This window comes from Podarcis erhardii (assembly GCF_964252035.2).
Source record: "Podarcis erhardii genome assembly, chromosome: 2".
Classification (NCBI taxonomy): domain Eukaryota; kingdom Metazoa; phylum Chordata; class Lepidosauria; order Squamata; family Lacertidae; genus Podarcis; species Podarcis erhardii.
The window spans coordinates 37494265-37515479 of record NC_138498.1 but is presented as its reverse complement, the minus strand read 5'-3'; the positions used below and the strand labels follow the sequence as shown (position 1 = coordinate 37515479).

At 43.9% G+C, this 21215-nt stretch overlaps 1 protein-coding gene across 1 annotated transcript in view; it reads right to left on the bottom strand.

The window, feature by feature from the left end:
• The window catches only part of MGAT5B (alpha-1,6-mannosylglycoprotein 6-beta-N-acetylglucosaminyltransferase B), a 168061-nt gene that overhangs the window by 86190 nt on the left and 60656 nt on the right, over positions 1-21215 (bottom strand). Inside the window, exon 3 of the mRNA XM_081850723.1 lies at positions 17947-18091. Within this exon, the coding sequence (XP_081706849.1) occupies positions 17947-18091 (145 nt within the window). The remainder of the gene's footprint in view (positions 1-17946; positions 18092-21215) is intronic.

The window sequence follows — 21215 nt, the reverse complement described above, 5'->3', positions numbered from 1 at the left end:
TGGCCACTCTGGCTGGGGCTGGCAAGAATTGTAGTCCAATTTAGGGTACTAAGCTGGGGAAGCCTGATACATGAGAAACAGGTCAACAGGGCAATTAGAATGAAATCAAGGTTATGTTGTTGAGACTTTCTATTAAAATGTATTACTTTTGCTACTCCTATTGATGTATCTGAAGGTGAATATTGCAGCAAATTCCTGTCTCCCGCAGCATTATGATTGTAAGCCTTTTCTCTTTCTGGATTGTTAAAATACAGGAAAATGTCATTATAAATGAGCAAAACTTTAGGAGGGCTGTCCTGGGTTAACTCAGCAGGGAAATGTGTCCTGATTTCAGGTCCCTTCTATTTAAGCGTTATGTTTGTTCTTGAACAGATCACTGAACCTGAAGGCTGGAATTTAAAGTACCTCAATTCTCAAGGCTAAAAAAAAATCCTGCCTCTGGTTTTATGGACCTTCCTGGCTCCAGCTCTTGATTTAAAGGCCACACTCTGGCAGTAACCGATCCACATCCCCCCCCCCCTTTCAAGATGGTTTATGACTCCCAGCATTGGCCCCTCATGCTACCAAGGGGGGGAGGGACGACTACATATCCTGAACTTTTAAAAAAAGACACCAATCTATTTAAAATCATGGGGCAAGACTCCACTGGGATATTAGAGCTGTTCCCAGGGAAGATTATGAAAGGTGTAAATTATATCTGGCAAGCAATTAAAGATGCAGTTCTTTGCCCATTTGCCTGTGTGTTAGCCCCATCAAACCCAAAGGAATTTAAAGCTGAGATATGTAGAGGGTTTTGCTGTAAATTATTAGTATTATTAACATCCTGCCAGTCCATCAGTTAAGAAACAAATTCAAATAACATGGGATGCTGCACAACATGGCCCAAGAAAAGGGCCATGTGAAACAACAACCCCAATCTCTTTAGTGTGAAAGCCCTGCTCATTCTAAAGCTGCATATCCGACCCCCGAGCCATCTGAAGGCAATCCTGTATAACATTATTTTAACGTTTAATGTTTTATTATGTTTTTATATGTGTTGGAAACTGCCCAGAGTGGCTGGGGCAACCCAGTAAGGTGTGTGGGGTATATATAGTAAAATTTTCATTATGGAATGGGACATCCCTATTTTCATCGGAGAAATGTTGGAGGGTATGCATGCATACTTAAGAGTAAGGCAGCAATTGTACCCCCCCCCCCCCGTTCCATGTTGAAGGTGTGTGCAATGGAACACCTCTCTGTCACCTTCTGCAAGCAAAGAGGAGTGTGGCCGGTTTGTTTGTTTTTACGCAGGTGGGTAATAAACAACCACTTGCAGTAATCAGTGGAAAGCCCCCAAAACAGACTGTTGCAGGGTGCTGACAGCATTTGATCCAGGTGTGTGTACAGGGGGAGTGATTCCACAGCAGGAATGTAGTGGAAACCACCCAAACAAACCTGCCCCCCACCTTCTGGCCAGGTTGAGCTGACAGGGCCCTGAATGTGACCGTGAATCTGCTTTTCTGCATCTCTCCTCAGGATTGTTCTGTACACTCCACAAAACCCACTGCTCACATGCCTATTTGAAACATGTTCCTTTTCTTCCACAGGCACAGTGCTAAATGTTTGGCTTTGAGGGATTTGGACAGCTATAGGAAAAGAGGCCAGTCAAACATCTGCAAGAATAAGCTGCTGTGTAGAGCAGCTGGCCACTAGAAGCCCCTTCTTGCAGTGGGGCCACCAGAAGCCGCCAATCTTATTGCAGTTCAGTCTTCTATTTGTTTTGTTTTTCTCTTCCATTCTTGAAGGGATAAACTCTTGAAAATTATGAGGACTTTGTATTCCGCTGCAAGCCACTTGAACAAGCTAGTTAAGTGGAGATGAACTTTCCTATTAGTATTCTGATGATCAGTGCTAATTCAGATGAAATCAGAATTGGCTTCTGGGGGGACTTTTTAGCTGGAAAATGGGCTATACTTCTAATGAGGCCTAATGGTCAAGATTCCCAGCTGGTACAAAATTGCCTCAGCTCAAATAAAAGGCTGTATTTTACTACAGATGGCAATTGGGTCTATTACTCACAGAGAGTTTTTACCAGTTCCATTAACTGTCAGCTGCTCTTTTATCAAAAAGTATTAACTTAGAAATGAGTGTTTGGCTATCGCACTCTCAAATGCTCCTTTCATTTCTTCCAAATGAGGACGTTGTGTCACATTAGCTGTTCCGCAAGAATTTCTGTGAAATGTGCTATGGATGTTTCTGTGGAAACAGACTTCAGAGTTTGAGCCCAAGAAGGCTCATGGAATATTACACTCCCGTAAGCTATATCGGAGTAAGATAATGGCACAGATAGTCTCTGTCATGCCTGTTTGCATTTTTGTCACATAACTATCGAAAAGTGATATTTTAAGACAAATGACTGAACACAATATAGAGCGAGTTTCAATTTCAGAACCTATTCAACCCTTTCAAATTGTTTAATGGGGGGCATATGGGGGGAGCAGATAAGGGGGCTACATAGGCAGGGGACATACATGCTTGTTGGAATTTAACCTGATCTTATACCAAGGGCCAAGTTACATGCCATGTTAAGCACATTTTAAAATGAGCACATTTCAGGGCAAATTTCTGTTCAGGTGGTAGTGGTGGAAAAGGCTTAAATGCTGTCCCAGATATTTCCCCTTCAAAACAAAACTGGTCAACAGAACGAGGATGGGGAAACCTGATGCCATGGAGCAGTTGGACATAGAGGAATGTGTTGAATGTTCTCGTTAAATTTTAGGTTTCATTATTGTTCCACAAGATGCGTATGTCTTTAAGGGCCAGAGCAAACAACGTGACCTAGTTTTACAGCTGTGAAGCAGTATAGCAGGTGCTGTTAAGTTGTGGTAATTAACCTGTTGGGTATGGTATATAAAGGACAGCATGTAGTGCTATCAGTACCCTGGTGGATGGGTCATGCTTATTGATATATTGTAAAAAGAGTTTTGTTTTTTTTGTCATTAAAACCTAGCAATAGTTACTTTTGCATTCCTTGTAATGTATGGTCTCCCCAGCATGCTTTCTGCAGTGCAACTAATCTGCAAATAGCCAACAGAATGGTGGGAAGAACCAGCTGGGGAACCCTCAAGGGAAGAAAACTCGGAGCCAGGAGATTGGTGGTGGGATGATGAAGAGTGGTCAGAGATAGAAGAGGGAGACAACCAGGAAAGAGCTTTCCTATAAGAGGGACCAAGTGTGATTTTCTGATATGATTTTCACTCCATACATCTCGTTTAGAAATTAAGTCACACACTTAGTCCAAGAGTATGACTACGGCAAAGAAATCCCTCCCCATAAATCTCTCAGCAGACTTTTGAATATTAAGAGTGGCTGCTTTTAAGCCCTGTTCTGTAGAGATCTGTAGAGAGCTGATTGGCCAGACAACCAGAGTTTGACAGAAATGTCTCTACAAGCCTCTTTCAGTTCATGGAAGTGTAAAATGTGTGAGGAACAGGAAAGAGTATGTGGCTTTGAGGGTGGGGTTTTTTGGGGTGGGTGGTTAAAAATTGCCTAACATTCTTATTGGGAGGGCTGTGTCCCAGTAGCCCTAGTGGAAAAGCCTCCTTGTTGTGCTGTTGGTGGAGGAACACTTTTGGCACTATGTATAAAATCGTAGAGCTGAAAGGGATGCCACAGGTCATCTAGTCCCAAACCCATAACCCTGGGCTTATTGTTCCTTGTTCTCCGTTTTGCATTTTTGTATTTTACATCTTTGTAAGTTGCTTTGAGAATCTTTTATTGGAAAAAGAATAAATTATTATTATTAATGTAATTGATTGTGTGTGTGTGTGTGTGTGTGTGTGTGAGAGAGAGAGAGAGAGAGAGAGAGAGAGAGAGAGAGAGAGAGAGAGAGATTTATAACTATACAGTCCCTGTATGTAGGTTGTACTGAGTTTTCCTAATAATCAAATGATACCATAGTATTAAGTAGAGTTCACAGAAATGCTGCCATTGGTGCATTCCCAGTCTGCTAGCACATTTTTCTGGTGCCTCGGTAGGCTACCAGCAGTGAAGTAATAAATGCTGTTTGTTTATATATAAGCTTGTTTTGTGGCAGTGGTATAAATTCCACCCAAACGTTCTGGGAGCTTGCCAACTATTGAAATTAAAGTAAATTACTGTAGGTTCTCTCAAATAATTTTTTCCCTGGGACCTTAAAAACGTTTACTAACAAAAATATAGTACTTTTATTCCTGAGCATCAATATTGATTTTCCCTTTATTATTTTTAGATTTATATTTCTGTGTCTTGATTAAGATTCAGCTCACACTGCAGTTTATAATAGACTGACTACAGTATTTATCATCCTTCAAAAACTCCCTGTAAGATATATCTTTCCCCAAGGCAGCTCATTTTCAGTATGAGGTGACTGGGAGTTGACTCTTTTTTATATATCTTTTTTTTTGTAAAAAAAAGTGCACACATTAATTTAATTCCCCATTCCCGCTTTGTCTCTTGTCTCCAATTTTGCCACTCTGGCTTAGTTATAGCATGTTTATCTCTTTACCGGATGCTGTATCTTTATTGCCTCTTACAAAATGGGCATTACTAAAAGATGAATCTCTTACTGCTTTGTGCATTGTCTCCACAGCACAAACTCTAAATACATTCTCAGTGTAATCTGGTATTCTTAGCAGCTCGCTGTCAAAAGCAGTGACTTCAATGTGTGACAAATACAAATGGTAGAAAATAGGTATTTTTAAAGACAGAATGTGAGGGATGTGTTGGAATTGAACTATTATAAAGTATCATTCATTCATGGGTCTCAAATGTCTCTTTATATAAGGTGCATCAATTGCCTTCCTAACCAGGCAGTGAAGAGTGGTTTCAAAGCAGCGTTTGATGTTGCTTCTAGTTCAGCTCTTGTCAGGTGACACAAGAGAGCCAATAGCCATCTTTCTGGTGGAAACTCTGCTCTGGCTCCTGAGTCTGAGCAACTTGTTCCTTGAGTTGATTTCAGTGCCCATACTTGCCTGCCTGTCCACCTGTTGCTCGTTTTTTTCTCCAGACTAGACAAAGTCATTCCTACTATTATTCCCTGTAGAGAGCTTTCTGGGTGGAAAGTACTCTTCTCACAATTAATTGCAGCACATAACATGCTGGACAGAAGTCCACACACGTCACATGCACCATGAATATTTTTTAACTTTTCTTGTAAGGGCGGGACCTGAATTTGAGACAGTCTTGGCATGGCTATAGGACTTGATGCTCTCCCTCCCATGACGTATAATACTTTTTATTCAAAAAATGAACTCTATTCACGTGGAGGAAGCCTAAAAGGCCACTCACTGTTAATAACTCATTTTCAAATTGCCCCCCTTAAGAATCAAATTGCTCTCCGGTGGGACATGTGCCCCACGTTGGGAACCATGGGCCTAGACCATCAGGGATGGGGAACCTCTGACCTTTCAGATGTTCTTGGAACAAAACCTCCCATCTTCCTTGACCATTGACCATTCTCCAGTGAGAACTGGAGTCTATCACCAGCTGGAGGACCACAGCTTCACCATTCCTGGTTTAGAGATGTGAAGGTTTGGGGGGAAACCAGAAAATGTGGAGTGGGGACACCCCCCCCATTTTTCTGCAACCCCCATCCTCATTTTTCTGGTTTTCTCTCAGGCCTTCTCATCTCTATTCCCAAATGCCAGGAATTCTGTAACCTTATCTTTGTAAAAGCTGCTCCAGCACAGAAACAACCACGAATAAACTTAACTCTCCTATTTCACATAAGAGGCACATTTAAAAAGAAGAAGGCGCCTTCCATTTATTTTCCTTGCAGAATAACCAGCCATAGGAAAAAGTAGCCCAAGTCTGGCACACTTGTCCCTCCCTCCCATCTCCCCCAGCATACTTTGCTCTCAGCATTTCTGGCTGTGCAGGAAACTCCCTGTGCCATGGCTTTCATCGGTAAATGGTCGACAACCCTTGGCTCCAAATGTCCGCAGTCAACAGTTTGCCACCAAATGTTAATGCAGAGAGAAGCTTCCCATGATAAATGGACTCTCCAGTGCATTGAAATTTAGTGCCAGAAAAGAACAAAGGGGAAGAAATGCTGAGGAATTAGCTCTCAGGGAAAAGGAAGGAAGGAAGGAAGGAAGGAAGGAAGGAAGGAAGGAAGGAAGGAGAAAGTGAGGTTTAGTGGGAAATTAAGGAACCATCATAAGTATGAAAAAACGACAATCCCACAATAATTTTCAAGATGAAGCCCCAAATTATTTTTAACATGAAACAATAGTGCATGTCATAAAAACTGTTGTGGATCAATGAACTGAGATTTGGCCTTACCCAGAGGTTTCTCAGGGAGGAACTCAGTGTACTGTTAAGGAGATCTTTCTGTCAGCATGAGCATTTCAGCTTGCCAGACAGAACAATTTCCCCTCTCCTCCATCTGGGCTCCCCCAATGCATGCAGAGCCAATTTTTTTGGGGGGGGGGCATGCAGGAGGAGGAGGAGGAGGAGGAGGAGACACAAACAAACCCTGTTGTGCTAGTGAAAAAAAATCCTTATGTGGGCTTCCACTAGCACAACTCATTAATTGAATCTGGCCACTGAAAAGTTGCACTGTTCTCAGGCCTACTGCTACATATTGTTATGCTTTGGGAGGGTTTGGGAGGGTAGGCTGTAGGCCTGAGCCCCCTTCTGATTCCTGCATCCAGTACCGATTCAATTTCTGGGATAGCCAGGCTAGCTTTGGATGAGGTAATGGCCCTTTAAGAATGGGACACTAAGGTAACAAAGTGCCTCTGTGCCAGAAGGCAAATAGATGGGGGGCCCCTCCCTACTCAAGGAGTAGGTTGGGAAGCCAAGGAGACAGAACCATACCCAAGTCCTGTTTGAATCCAAGGCTGTGACTATGGGAGAAACAAGACCCTACTTGGGGGTCTTGCTGCAAACTGTCCCTCCTAGGCTCAGGTTGTATATATGTGTGTAAATACACCATATATCATAATCATAAAGACACCACAGCCTCTGCTGTCCCTCATTCTGAAGGAAATTGAACCCTGGCTAAGCATCTGGAACCCCTGGAATCTCGCACCGCTCAGAGATTGAGGTGGCATGCTGCAATATGTAAAGTGGAAATAGAAGCAATATCTCTGCCAGGGATGTTTGGAGAATGAAGATTTTTATATGTGAGGATTTATGCATATACATTTGCATCGTGTGCATGATTGATGAATAATGTTCAGATATTGTGAAGTATAACCTACTTTGGGACATAATCTAGGCTGGGAATCAATAATGTCAGTGCAGTTCCATGGAAGCGGAAAATCTCTATGTGGCTCCAGTCCACCCATCAATTAAACTATATGGTACTTGACTTAAAACTCTTGAATGCAATTCACTTTAACTTTTAACACTACAAAGGGAAGTTCCACACTTAAACAGCTCATTCATGGAGACTCATCGGCTCCTGAGATGTGTACTCATGGGAGAATGGCACTTCATATGCCACAGCAAAATCACACACTCATTCCTCTGTCATACTGATATTAATTGCTGTGTGGGGAAAATAAAATATGAAGCAGTCATGATCCTAATATAAGGTGTGCAGTTTTAAAAACAGACAACAGACATGGGACAACCGGGGTGTGGATGAGCCCTAAGTGACTATAATGTGTATCCAAGCATCATCATCATCTCTGATAACCACCTAGAATAGCCACATTTGGTTATCAGTTTGGGAATCAAATAAGGCTGGACTGAGAGAACTTCTCAGGTACAGAGAAGTATATTACTTTGTCATTTTAAAAAACAAAACAAAACAACAGCAACAGACTACAGTGGTACCTTGGGTTAATTTGTTCCGGGGGTCCATTCTTAACCTGAAACTGTTCTTAACCTGAAGCACCACTTTAGCTAATGGGGCCTCCTGTTGCCGCCATGCCGCCGGAGCCCGATTTCTGTTCTCATCCTGAAGCAAAGTTCTTAACCCGAGGTACTATTTCTGGGTTAGCAGAGTCTGTAACCTGAAGCGTATGTAACCCAAGGTACCACTATAATAGAGACCTGTGCTCAGAGCTTTCAAGGAGCTGCAGAACCTTGAAAGAGGCCAGTGACAACAAAAACTTCTCTCCCATTGCAAATTACACCTGTGGGGCCCCCATTCTTCACTGGAACTATAGTGGGGGCTAAGAAGTAAATCCCCATTTCCTTCATATGTCATGGTTCATCCCCCTGCCCTGAAATGCCTCCATACATTTTACAAAAAAACCCACACAATTACCAATTCTCCCATGAACATGGCAAGCACAGGATCACCACTTTCCCTTTTATATGCAGCTCTTCTCCTGTGTCTGACCTGCAGAAATTAAACAAGTGAACTAAGCATTATTCTTCGCTTTATCTCCATGCCAAGAAAAGCTTCCCTTGCAATTTTATGCTGTTAAAGGCACAGGACCAAGGAAACAATGTGGCATCTCTAGCCACGCACCAACAGATGCATCTATTTGGGAATCTTTGTCGGGGCCAAACTCTAGCACTGTCGGCAGCTTCTGAAGTCATTGTAGTCCGCTGCCAACTACCCCTGACATCCTGTCGTGATTTCAGCATGGATAATGAATGAACGGGGACATGCTGTCTCTACTCCAGCTCCCTCTCCTCATTTTGATGCAACAGCAGCCATTCTTCACCACTCACTGGCCCAGAAGCCCCTACTGTGCCCTGTTGCTGCTGCTGCCTGGGGATTGCTGTCATGTTTCCACCCAGGAAGAAGTAGCTGCATCTGAGCGAAGTGATGGATTGCCCAGGCACTCTACGGAACACCTAGAGGTTCCATTCTCATTCTTCTTCATGAAGGGGTGTTGAAAGCGAGCTGTTCTAATTTGATTTGGGATCTGCGTTTAAGTAGCAGAGACTTCTTCAAAAAAACAATTTGGATAAAAGTGGTGCTGCAGATGGTGTGTTCCAGGAGCCCCGAACAAGAAAACAACATGCCAGTGCTATTAATTAGAAACCTCAAATGAGGTTTGCCTTGAAATTAACACCTTTTTATTGCATCTGCTTGCACCTAAACATATGAAGAATTAAAAAGTGCTTGCCAGTCTCAGTTCTCCTGGTTTCGGAGAAAGAGAGAGGTGAAAGAAAAGTTAAATTACAGCAAGGATGGAATATGTCATAAGCTCAGATCACCCAGCCTACCAAGAAAACAGCAGTACAGTGGTACCTTGGGTCAAGAACTTAATTCGTTCTGGAGGTCCGTTCTTAACCTGAAACTGTTCTTAACCTGAAGCACCACTTTAGCTAATGGGGCCTCCTGCTGCCACCACACCACTGTGCGGTTTCTGTTCTTATCCTGAAGCAAAGTTCTTAACCCGAGGTACTATTTCTGGGTTAGTGGAGTCTGTAACCTGAAGCATCTGTAACCTGAAGCACCTGTAACCCAAGGTACCACTGTATTCTCCTACACACTGAAAGAGCAAACGAGCTCGACTGGCAAAGCCTAGGAAAGACCTGAACATTTCTCCATCTAGTCCTGAAGTGGAGATCAGTTCCAACCACTGCAACTCCAAGTCACTAGGATGCCTTGACCAGAAACTCAAAGCAGGAACTAGGTATGAATTCAATTCAGGATAGTAGCTTTGCACCACCTGGCAATTATTGTCCCTGGAAACCTGGCACTCTGTGTAATGGCAGAGTTCTGGTTCTGGGAATCAGAAGGCTGGGTTCATGACCCCTCCCTCCCTGGTCATGAACCAGTTGTCTACAGGACTTTGACACTTGCCCCACCCTCTTTTACATGGGTTAATGCACATTGGGACTTCCTCTAGGTTTTTCTTGGTATTTGCCACCAGCCACTTATATCCTATCCCCCCCCACACACACACTCCAAAGGCAGAGAGTCCCTCCTAATGGCTTAAGAGGGTAGACTGTGGGTGGGTTCTCCTCTTCCTTTCGGAATGGAGTCATTCCAACTTCCCAGGCCCCACTTCTACTCTGGCCAGCAACGTTTATAGAGCGCAGGTGGGGGATGTGGTGCCGTCCAGTGATGATTGGACTGCAGCTCCCATCGTTCCTGACCGTCAGCCTCCTCACTACGGCTTTTTATAGAACATGTAGGCCAGGGGTCAGCAACCCGTGGCTCCGGAGCCGCATGCGGCTCTTTTACACCTTTGCTGCGGCTCCGCAGATCCTTGGGGACCCTGAGCAGAAAAGCAGAAGCGCCAGAAAAAGGAGGGGGATGGAGCTGCTGCTGCAGCTGCTGAGCCATGTTGCATTTTCCTCGCCTCTCTGCCCTCCTCCTCCGGGCAAGCGGCGTCGTTTGGGCGGCAGCGGCAGCGGCAGCGGCAAATCGCCTCAGATCACCTGACACAGACCAGCCGCCGCCGCCGTGGCTACCTTACCATAAATACCCCAGCCCAGGCAGCAGCAAGAAGAAGCTGGCAGCGGCGGCATGTTAGGGGTTAGGGGCGCAAATTACTTGCCTTGCCCCGGGTTAGGGGGCGCAAATTACTTGCCTTGCCCCGGGTACTGACAACCCACGCTACGCCGCTGCCTGTACGCGAGGTACCTGAGGCAAGGGAGAGCGAGCGCGCGGGGCGGGGTTTTTGTGTGTGTGTGTGTGTGTGTGAGGGGTGGCAGTGGTGCTTCAGGATCCTTTTCCATGCCTTGCTTCTGAGTGGCCGCTGCGTTGAGGGAGAGCACCTGAGGTGAACCACAAAATGGGCCCACCCTCCCTGTCAGGGAGGAAGGGGTGAATTACGTCAGTGACGAGGAGGGGGTCCAGAGGTAGCCAGCAGGTGCCGTGATGCAGCATCTCGGCCTCAGAGAGAGGCGGGGGAGCACGAGAGCAATTGCAGAGGGAGGGGGGCTGTTAGGCACCAAAATCCTGCATGCGGGATTTCCCCCATTTTCTCGTGCCTATGCAATCCCTGCCCTTCTCCCTTCCCCCTCGAGATTTGCTGCAGAGACAAGCAAATGAAGAGGAAAGGGAAGAGTATTAGCTGACATGTCCCTGGATCCCATGGAAAGCACCACAGATTCCTTTGCTTACCAGCTCTTTTTATTTTAAGTTGGCTTCAAACCTGTAATTGTGTAGGTGTATGTATGTATACATATACACACATAAATATTCATATCTCTTCCCTCTCACCTTCCTTTCACCCAGTTTCTCTGGCACTGGTTTATAAATGCTGCTATGTAGAAATGATGAGAAAGTTGCACCAGCAGAAGGAATGGATATGTGCTGTTAGTAAAAAGAGAGGGAGTTGAACTGCAGGGAGGGACAGACACTTTTCTATGTATTAATTTCTATAATGCCCTCTATGCACATGGTGCTTTGCAAAAAATGGATATGAGAGGTACCATACCCCTCTTTGCTATCTGAAATAGACTCAGGGAAAAGAGAGAGAATGGGGAAAGGGGAAGAATGTGTGGTTATTTACATTTGGCTTGTTTTGTGGCTCCCAATTTTTTTCTCCTTTGGAAACGGGTCCAAGTGGCTCTTTTTGTCTTAAAGGTTGCAGACCCCTGATGTAGGCACTCAGGGTTGCTCTTGCTTTTTAATTGCATCATACCAGACTAGAATGTTTGCCAATGGAGTACCTTAAACACAGAAAGAGGAATGCATTGGCAGAACAAGCAATTTATACAAAAGGAACTACAAGAGAATTTGACTATTCCACTTTGGCTCAAGCATTACATTAATTTGCAGAGCTGGTCCTAAGACTTAATTACTGGGCTAAAAAGACAGGGTGCTTCTCTCTTGACATTAAAGGACATTGACAGCATTTCCTCAGGATGGGCAGTGTCTGACACAAAGCCCCATCATGGGAAGACTGCCTTCTCTCTCTCTCTCTCTCTCTCTGTTCAGAGCTGGAATGTTTCCTATAGGAAAGCACAAGGGCTTAGCTATTTGCCAATTTGGGATCAACACTGCCAAGACTGGGCATTAATTACCAAAGGCAGATGAGAGAGGAGAACAGGGAGAACTATCTGTCCAAACAGATATTCCTTTAGCTATCACCACTTAACTGAGTGTTGTTCAGGTGAGCAGAAAGAAGCATCATGTGCTGAAGGCACTTCCCTAAAGCACTCCTGGCCTAGAATTACCGGTAATCAGCCTGCTCTCAGGGAATGAAGGGGTCAGTTCTTCTTCTTTTCTTCTGGCTTATAAGTAACTAGTGTATCTGCATTTATCCCAAGCAGTACAGTGGTACCTCGGGTTACATACACTTCAGGTTACATACGCTTCAGGTTACAGACTCCGCTAACCCAGAAATAGTGCTTCAGGTTAAGAACTTTGCTTCAGGATGAGAACAGAAATTGGGCTCCAGCGGCAGGGTGGCGGCAGCAGGACGCCCCATTAGCTAAAGTGGTGCTTCAGGTTAAGAACAGTTTTAGGTTAAGAACAAGCCTCTGGAACAAATTAAGTACTTAACCCGCGGTACCACTGTTTTAGAAACACTAAGCAGCCATTTTGTCTAGGCAGCACAGGGTTCAATTAAGCTAACTTAAGCCACTGGCGGAGGAAGAGGAATGGGGGGGCGCACTGCCCCCGGCAGCACGATCCCAGTGGGGTGCCATCATGGCTGCCCCTCCCACCCACTCTAGGTGCCACGCCCCCTCAGAAGGCGTGCCACGCCCCCAGGACAAGCTCCAGCCCTGCCCCCGCCTGCTCTCCGCCCCTCAGTGCTGGAGCATGAAGCTCCGCCTCTGAAGGGAGCACTGTGGTAGCAGGTGCAGTGGTTTCTGCTCTGGTGACAAGACATTACTACTTGTTATTACATTGTGACGGGCATAATAGGCCATGAATGCAACTGTCAAATTTCCACTCAGTCAAGAAGCTCTTTGGGTGACCTTGGTCCAGTCAACGTCTCCTAACCTAACCTACTTTACAGGGCTGAAGTGAGGATAAAATGGGGATAAAATGGGAGGGGGGCAGTATATTTGAATGAGAAACTATTTAATTCAGACATCTCAAACTAATATGTGAACTGAAACACAGCCACCTTTGCATTTCAGATTTAGGATGCAGTTCTCAAACAAAACCAATGTGTTCAAAAAAAGGTGTTTATCAGGGGAAAGTGTGCACATAACTGCATATATTGGTGAAGATAATATACAAAAATATTAGGGTACGTTCAGTGCTTTTCTTCTAGAAAAATAGGTGCTGGTACTCACCATGAAGTTGTTACAGTAAGCGCCACACTTTTAAACAACAACAAAAAGAGGTGCCAGTACTGTGTACCCTCCCCCCCATCCAATACATCTTTATTGGTTTTTAACAACAGAAATGCTTTCTTAACGTAAAATCACAGTATAAAGTTTCAGTTTCAGTTATATACCAGCTATAGAAGACCTTCGTGTAGTTTTCCTTACCCTTGAGTACCCCCTTGGGGGGGGGAAGCACTGGGTACATTAGTCACAACTATATACCAAAGTGAGCTTCTTCAGAGAAATTCACACTAAATTTCTGCTGAATTTTCATGGTGAGTTATTTTAAAAAGAACTGAAGATTGCTGCAGAAACATGGAGAAATGAATTTAAGATTGGAAAAATGAGAAACTGAGGAAAACCAAAGTTGGCATATTCGTCTCTCCTTACCCCGAGCTCCAGTTATCTAGGATAAAAAGGTAACAAAGAAAACAAAGACATCCAAGTTCTGGGACAAGTGCCAAATTCAGTGAAACTATTTGTCAGCAGAGACCTGAAGAATACCCTGGATTCCTTATCCACTTTGCAGTCTCTCCATCATACAGGTGTATCCATAGCATGTAGGTAAGGAGCTGCTCTCCCTAGATAGCCATCATAGGCAGCAGGCTAGATCCCACTGGATCCTGAACCCATGACTTGGGAATATCAAGCAGCTGTTCTTACACATTCACATGCCATCCTTACACACAAACAGCATTTGGGAGCAAGGCTTTGTTGTCTGCCATTTCTTTTTTTGCTGTTCTCGGTTGTTTCAATGTTTTATATATTGATTTTTGCTGTTTAAACGTGGTCATGGATTTTAATTAATTTTATTTGACTGGCTCTGCACCCCACTTTCAGAGACCCAACTGAAAAGCAGTATAGAAATTTCGCAAACAAGCAAACAAACATCCATGCACACACTTGAGCAGTTGATCAATAAATTGAAAATCCTGCCAACAGCATCCAGCCCCATCTGTTTCTGGGCCTTGCGCCCTAATAGTCGCTTACATCATTGAGAATTTAAAAAATGTTCATAACCGTTCTGTAATGCCTTCATAACAAAGCAAACAGCTAGGGAGATCTTGTTTCAAATCAACTGAAAACCATTTAACTAATAAATCCAGAGGTTTCAAATGCCTGCATTTACTTCAAGATTATTATTACTATTTGGTCAAGTGCATCTGAGTTTAGAGAAGGAGATAAACACCCTATTTTTCCACAAATCTACGTGATCTGTGAATTTGAATGTGCCACTTCATTTGTCTCTCTACCACTGTATAAAAGGGTAAAGGGACCCCTGACCATTTGTTCCAGTTGTGACCAACTCTGGGGTTGCGGCACTCATCTCGCTTTATTGGCCGAGGGAGCCAGCGTACAGCTTCTGGGTCATGTGGCCAGCATGACTACGCCGCTTCTGGCAAACCAGAGCAGCGCACAGAAACGTCATTTACCTTCCCTCCGGAGCGGTACCTATTTATCTACTTGCACTTTGACGTGCTTTCGAACTGCTAGGTTGGCAGGAGCAGGGACCGAGCAACGGGAGCTCGCCCCATAGCAGGGATTCAAACCGCTGACTTTCTGATCGGCAAGTTCTAGGCTCTGTGGTTTAACCCACAGCACCACCTGCGTCCCCCTACCACTGTATGAAGTGCCCTAAATAATTATCCAGAGCTAGCTTAGACTTCTCATATAGATAACTCACATAACCCATTTACAGGTCATAACATTTCTGGTGGCCTGAATGTCTGTTTCCCTTTCAAAGATTAGAAGCAGACAAAAAGCATGCCAGGGAGCATTGGTGCTGGCTTGCACTCATGACTGAGAGGGCTGACGTCACATGCACAGCGCCCTGATATCACACAACATCATGACATCACAAGCACGACATTGTGATGTCCAACATGTGATGTTGCATGACATTGTGAGATTGCTGCTGGATATTGAGGGGGCTGAGCCCCTCCTTAAAACTTTGGGGGTCTAAAGTTCCTCTGCCCCCAGAGCTGGCACCCCTGCCAAGGAGACCTTTGATCTAGGGGTCAACAAGCTTTCAGATGGAGAAAAGTGTGGCTGGTGGGGTGAGGAGGAGGAGAAGGAGGAGAGTTTGCCAAAGCAAACCTGCAGTCAACTGAATACTCTGCCACCCAGTTATTTGCTACTAACTTAATCAAAGCTTAACTTCAAAGCAGATTGCTGCTGCATTATAGAGGAAATTGGCAGCTCTCTCTTTCAAAAGCAGGCTTGGACCATTGAACTGGAATGAAGCCAAAAACCAGGGGCTTATTAAGTCCTTTGCTTCTTATTGGGGCTTAGAAGAAGTAATGGTGTGCAGATATCTCTCTGTACTACAACCCCTGCAGGGAAAAGAAAATAAGATAATTGGGAAGGAGCAAGACTGGGCACCACCATCGATTTCAGCTGCATAGTCCAGATAAAAAGCGGCTTAGCACCTTTGGAGCTCTCAATGGTGCTGTATTGTATCATACAGCAACGCAATTTTCAGCACTTTCCGTGTGTGTGTGTGTGTGTGTGTGTGTGTGTGTGCTACAACCAAAATGCATTAACTTCATAAAACCTTCTCATACGTTATTGATGTCCAATATCTGCTAAATATTCAATGTCTCAACGCCTGAAGTCAATTTTGACTTCCAATATTTGATAGACTTTGCATGCTATTTAATATCTATTTGATGATTGATTGTATTAATATTTGACCTTCAGTCATTCCTAACCTATATTCTATAGCCGACAGCAAGAGCATTTGATATTCTGCATGTAATATGCACATTCAGGAGCAATTCCATACACTTTTACCAGGGAATGATTCCAGTGGGGTTTACGTCTTATTAGACTTGCACAGGATTGTGTTGTCATCCTGGCTGGTTTGAGTTATTCCAGAGTGAGGCTTGAAGAGCTACAAAAACCTGCAAAATCTGTTTCACCTGAGACCTTGGGAAGACAGGAAATTAGCATGAGTATCACCTCTAAGTCTCTGAAAGCCTATTCAGAGGCAGTTTTAGGGTAGCATGGCCAGTTCAGCAGTACCAGGTACCAGAGCTGCAGGGGGCGCTGCAACAACGATGTAGAGTGGAGCATAAGAGACAGGGGGTGCCATATTTTAGCATTTCACAGGCTAAAATTTGAGAGCCCAAAGTGTGCCACTGGCCTGTTGACCTCCCACCTGGAAAGGTTTTGAAATTGAGTATGACAGGATAGTTGTGAAAAAAGAAAGACCCATTAATTTTATTGAGGTCACTTCAGCCCAACTAACTTTCTTCAGATTGGAGCCACTGTTTGTTCACAGCCTAAGTAAGCAAGGGAAATTTATTGTCTGAATACACAAAATACTTTGAAGTGGATAATGAGCGAGAAAGAGGGGGGAGGGAGTTTGTTTGTTTGTTACTAGATGATTGTGGTGTTAATTACTTTTGGATATTAACTTTGTTCCATGACAGTGCCCAACTTTTTTGTTCTTTAAAAAATGTTGTTTCCATTGTTAACAATTGCACAGTCATCAGAAACTAACCATGCACACTCTCAAGAGCTAGAGCAAGTTGAAATCAAATTAAAAGCTCTACATTTCAAAACACGCAGTCAATCCATCATACAAATTAAGTGACGTTGTTAGCCTTAGTAAAAACTGAATTGCACTTCCAGTCATTATTTTAAAACCAATCATTTATGTGGAGGTAATTAGTCATTTTATGGTGCCTACAGAATTTCTGATTCCATTCCTTATGGAGATGCTGTTTGATAGTAACTTATTAAAGGGTATTTACCTCCCTACCCACACAGTCCGCAGCTGATTCTTGGATCAGATTCCCCCGGATAAATAATTTATTTAACTGGATTGCTCAAGATCAAGCCTGTGATTGAAGCTCAAAACCCTCCACTCTCTAATACTAAATGGCAATAGGAAAACCCCACAATTGAAAACCTAGTGCTATTGAAGAGAGTTGCCCACTGGAGAAATAGACCTTACAATTAACATTAATGATACAGTAGCTGTTGCACCACTCATCAGTGCTCTTGGCCCTTCTCCATCACTTGTAGGGAGCAATACTGAAACCTTGCTTGCTAAGCAGGGTGGACCATTAACCATGAAGGTAATGTCCGGTTCTCCAGTTAAAAAATAGCAACCCATCTAATGATTTAAGCAAGGGACAGGGAATCAATGGTCTTCCAGGTGTTATTGGCCTCTAGCCAGCGGTGTGCGGTCAGTGGACTAGAGGGACTAGGTTAATCCCCTAAATGTTTCACTGGCACCTTCTTCTCAAAGCCTGGAAAGCTGCTGCCTGGCTTAGAGAGGGAGGCACAATGCTCCAGTGAGTCCAGAAGCCCTCCTGCCTCCTTCCCAAAGCCCAGGAAGCTTCTGTCCAGTTTAAGGAGGGAGGTGAGATGTTCACTTCTGTAACCCTCCCCGCCCCACCGCATCACCCTCACAAGCAGGCGGCTCTAACTGTTCTCCTTCGAAAAAATTCACCACATGCCACTGCCTTCAGCTCCCATTAGCCCCAACAAGAACAGCCAACAGTAAGAGACTGTGGAAGTTGTAGCCCAAGAACGCCAGTAGGGCCACAAGTTGACCACTCCTGAATTAAGCTATATTCCTGAACCCATAATATGCCATCAGAATCAAAGAGCTGAGGAATCGGAGCATGCAGCAGCTGGAGTAATCAGTCCATATGAACTCCATATGCAGATCTGGGTCTCACCCACTTCTTGGATCCAGGAAAAGAGGAAGCTGTATCAATGAATGCTTCAGGCCAATGTTTCATATCTACTGGTACTACTAACCTGTCCATAGGGAAATGTGTCTCCTCCCCTTTCCGGAAGTCTGTGCTATTCTCCAGCCTGGCTAGCACATCCATCCTCTTCACCATCATCTCCAGCATGTCACTCATCTTCCGCAGCACCCCTCTGGACTCCAGAGCACCCATCACTGCAGCCAAACAAAAAAGCAAGAGGAAAGGTAAGCACAGTCTGCAGTGGTCTTCAGGAGGCAGCAGAAAAGCATTCAGACAGGTGTGTGAAGCTGAAAGGCAACAATTGATTTTATAGTGAAAAGGGTCGTAGTGGGGTGTGCAGCAGGGGTGGGGTGTGCAGTATTGCTTGAATAATGTAATACTTTCCAGCAGGCTGCATCCAGCTAAGTGACACTTTTGTGCACTTGGGGTATGCGTGGTCCAAATGAATACAGTGGTACCTCGGGTTACAGATGCTTCAGGTTACAGACTCTGCTAACCCAGAAATAGTACCTTGGGTTAAGAACTTTGCTTCTGGATGAGAACAGAAATTGTGCGGTACCTCAGGTTAAGAACAGTTTCAGGTTAAGAACAGACCTCCAGAACGAATTAAGTTCTTAACCCGAGGTACCACTGTAAAAAATCCCTGTTCATGTTAATTAACTTCAAAAGGTTTACTCTGAGTATGTCTAGTGCTGTATATAATATTGTATATTTATTATATTAAGTTATATTATATTATATTATCTTTTCACAACATAAATAATATAAATGATTCAGTATATCTAACATTTAGGCTGCAATCCCAGTGTATATGCACCTGGGTATAAGTCCCATTGAATTCCCTGGGAGTTACCTCTGAGTAAACATGCTCTGGAGTGCATTATAGAGGTTATCAACTTCCATCACATAATATGTCTGTACTAAGAGCCTTTAGCACAATGGTTGAATATCAGTGCCTATTAACTCAAGGGTGGGTTTGGAGTAAATGCACTGATACACTCAGGCACTACATTGCATGAAGATAAGGTGTCATCTGCCATGTTTTATGCTGACCCTGCTTTTTTAAAAAAAATGCTGACCCTACCATTTTATGCTGACTCTACCATTTTTTAAAAAACAAAACCCTGCCCTTTAAACACTGGGGTGACCTGGTGAGTCACCCTGAAGCTACACCTATTGCCTTTTATTTTCCCTCTTTTGGTAATGCACAAGAGACCTTATGATGAGGTTAGAGGGCAGAGAATTAGTTCCTATTGCATAATGCTAATACTCATTAAACTTATCATTCCACTCTCATAGACTCCTTTTAAAGAAGGTACAACACATTTTCATTTACACAGCAGCAGGGGTTAGAGCCTGCTGAGATGCAAACTGACACAGTTATGTAACACATATTTTGTAGCACGAAACACAGATCCGCAACCAGAAGCTGAATTTCTGGATGTCCCAGACAAGCAAAGCAAACAATCACCAAGTTACAATTGTCTTGGAGTATGGATACAATGGCAAGAAAGTATATCATGGATTTTGATGTATTTTAATGTGTCGACTTGAAATGTACTTGCTCTGGTGTGAACCACACTGGAGTAATCAAACAGTGGTATAAGAATATCATTGGATTTGTGTATTTCCTCCATGAAGCACAGGAACCCTATCAGTAAGAATCTTGGCTATCCTATCATAAATAGAGACTTATGGAATCATTCAGCTAAACCTTCTCACTAACTATTTTGATTCATGCTGAAGGCAATTCGCTACAAAGCTGAACTCCACTCACCAGGGATAACAGCCTTGTTTTTGTTTACATTGTCACTTTTCCTGGGTAGAGAGGTTTTGCTAGGGTTGCCAACTTATTTGTGAGCTCTGCTCCAGTGCCTTTAAGAGCAGCCTGATGTGCAAAAATCGAGCAGGTGACTTTTCCCTATCACTTTATAAACAAGCAAATGGGGTGGGCGGGAGTCACCTCCTTAATTTCTGTATTTCCAGCTGCTCCTAATGGCACTGTTGCTCCCCCATATGGAACCAGGATGCCACACACCACAATATGAAACATAATTAACTATTTAACTGCCAGATTCCATTTCATTCTTCAGTGCAGGTATCCTGCCTCACTACCTAGTCCTCTCCACTCTGGCTTCAAGCCTTGGGTTTGCTAAAAAAATGGTTCCCTGTTCTGCCTTGCCAAAGCACCTTAGAGATGTGCTGAGGAAGCTCTGACAGCTTTAGCATCACATACCTTGGCAGTAAACCTCATGAGGAGCCAGCAGCTCTAGCACTGCCCAAGGATGAGCTGGTAAGATGTAAGAGATTTTGTTTTAGGTAGACCTCTTGTCACTCAGATGCCTCAGGGGTGTGTATACCATCAGAAGAAGAAGAAGAGTTTGGATTTGATATCCCACTTTATCACTACCCTAAGGAGTCTCAAAGCGGCTAACAATCTCCTTTCCCTTCCTCCCCCACAACAAACACTCTGTGAGGTAAGTGGGGCTGAGAGACTTCAGAGAAGTGTGACTAGCCCAAGGTCACCCAGCAGCTGCATGTGGAGGAGCAGAGACGCGAACCCGGTTCCCCAGATTATGAGACTACTGCTCTTAACCACTACACCACACTGGTAGATTTTTCTCTCTCTATCCCTCCACACTGCTTGATGTGACCTAATTATCTGGAAGCTAAATAAAGTGAAGCAGGCCAAATTCAAACCAAATGAAGCCCCTCATTGATAGTACAAAGGAGATAAAAACAACTCTCTTTTCAGGACCAACCAGAACAAGTGAGCCAAAACAAAGAAGAAAAAATTATGACTAGGTCTCAATAGGGGTTGGGGAAAGGAAGCTCTAAATGCTGCCCAGAAGGGGATCTAGACAACTTAAACAGATGTGGTCATGCAGCTAAACTTTTCTTAGTTGGGCCAGACCAAAATCAAGAGCCAGGTTTCCCTTTTTTGCTCCCCTGCTCATGCTACCCCAAGAAGCAAAACACCTCCCTCTGCTGTTCAAAACTCAGCTCCTCAAATGCTTAAGCAAATCATAAGTGGAAGTGAATTCTCAGGGCAGCTATTCACATAAGCAGCCGCCAGGTCCCTCGAGGACTTCTCCATACCTAGTTTTTATTTGCATCTTGCCTTGAGCAATCCCAAATGTTCATGAGCAGCAAAATGGTACTGAATGCACCACAATCCAGTACGGAATAAAATAAAGTTTGCCAAAAGCTTGCAATCAAAATGAAACAGGGAAAGTAGAAGGGAGTGAGCAAGAAGAAAAGTGGAATGATGGAATTATTTGAAAAGGAAATGTGTACCTAATATTAAAAACAAAACAA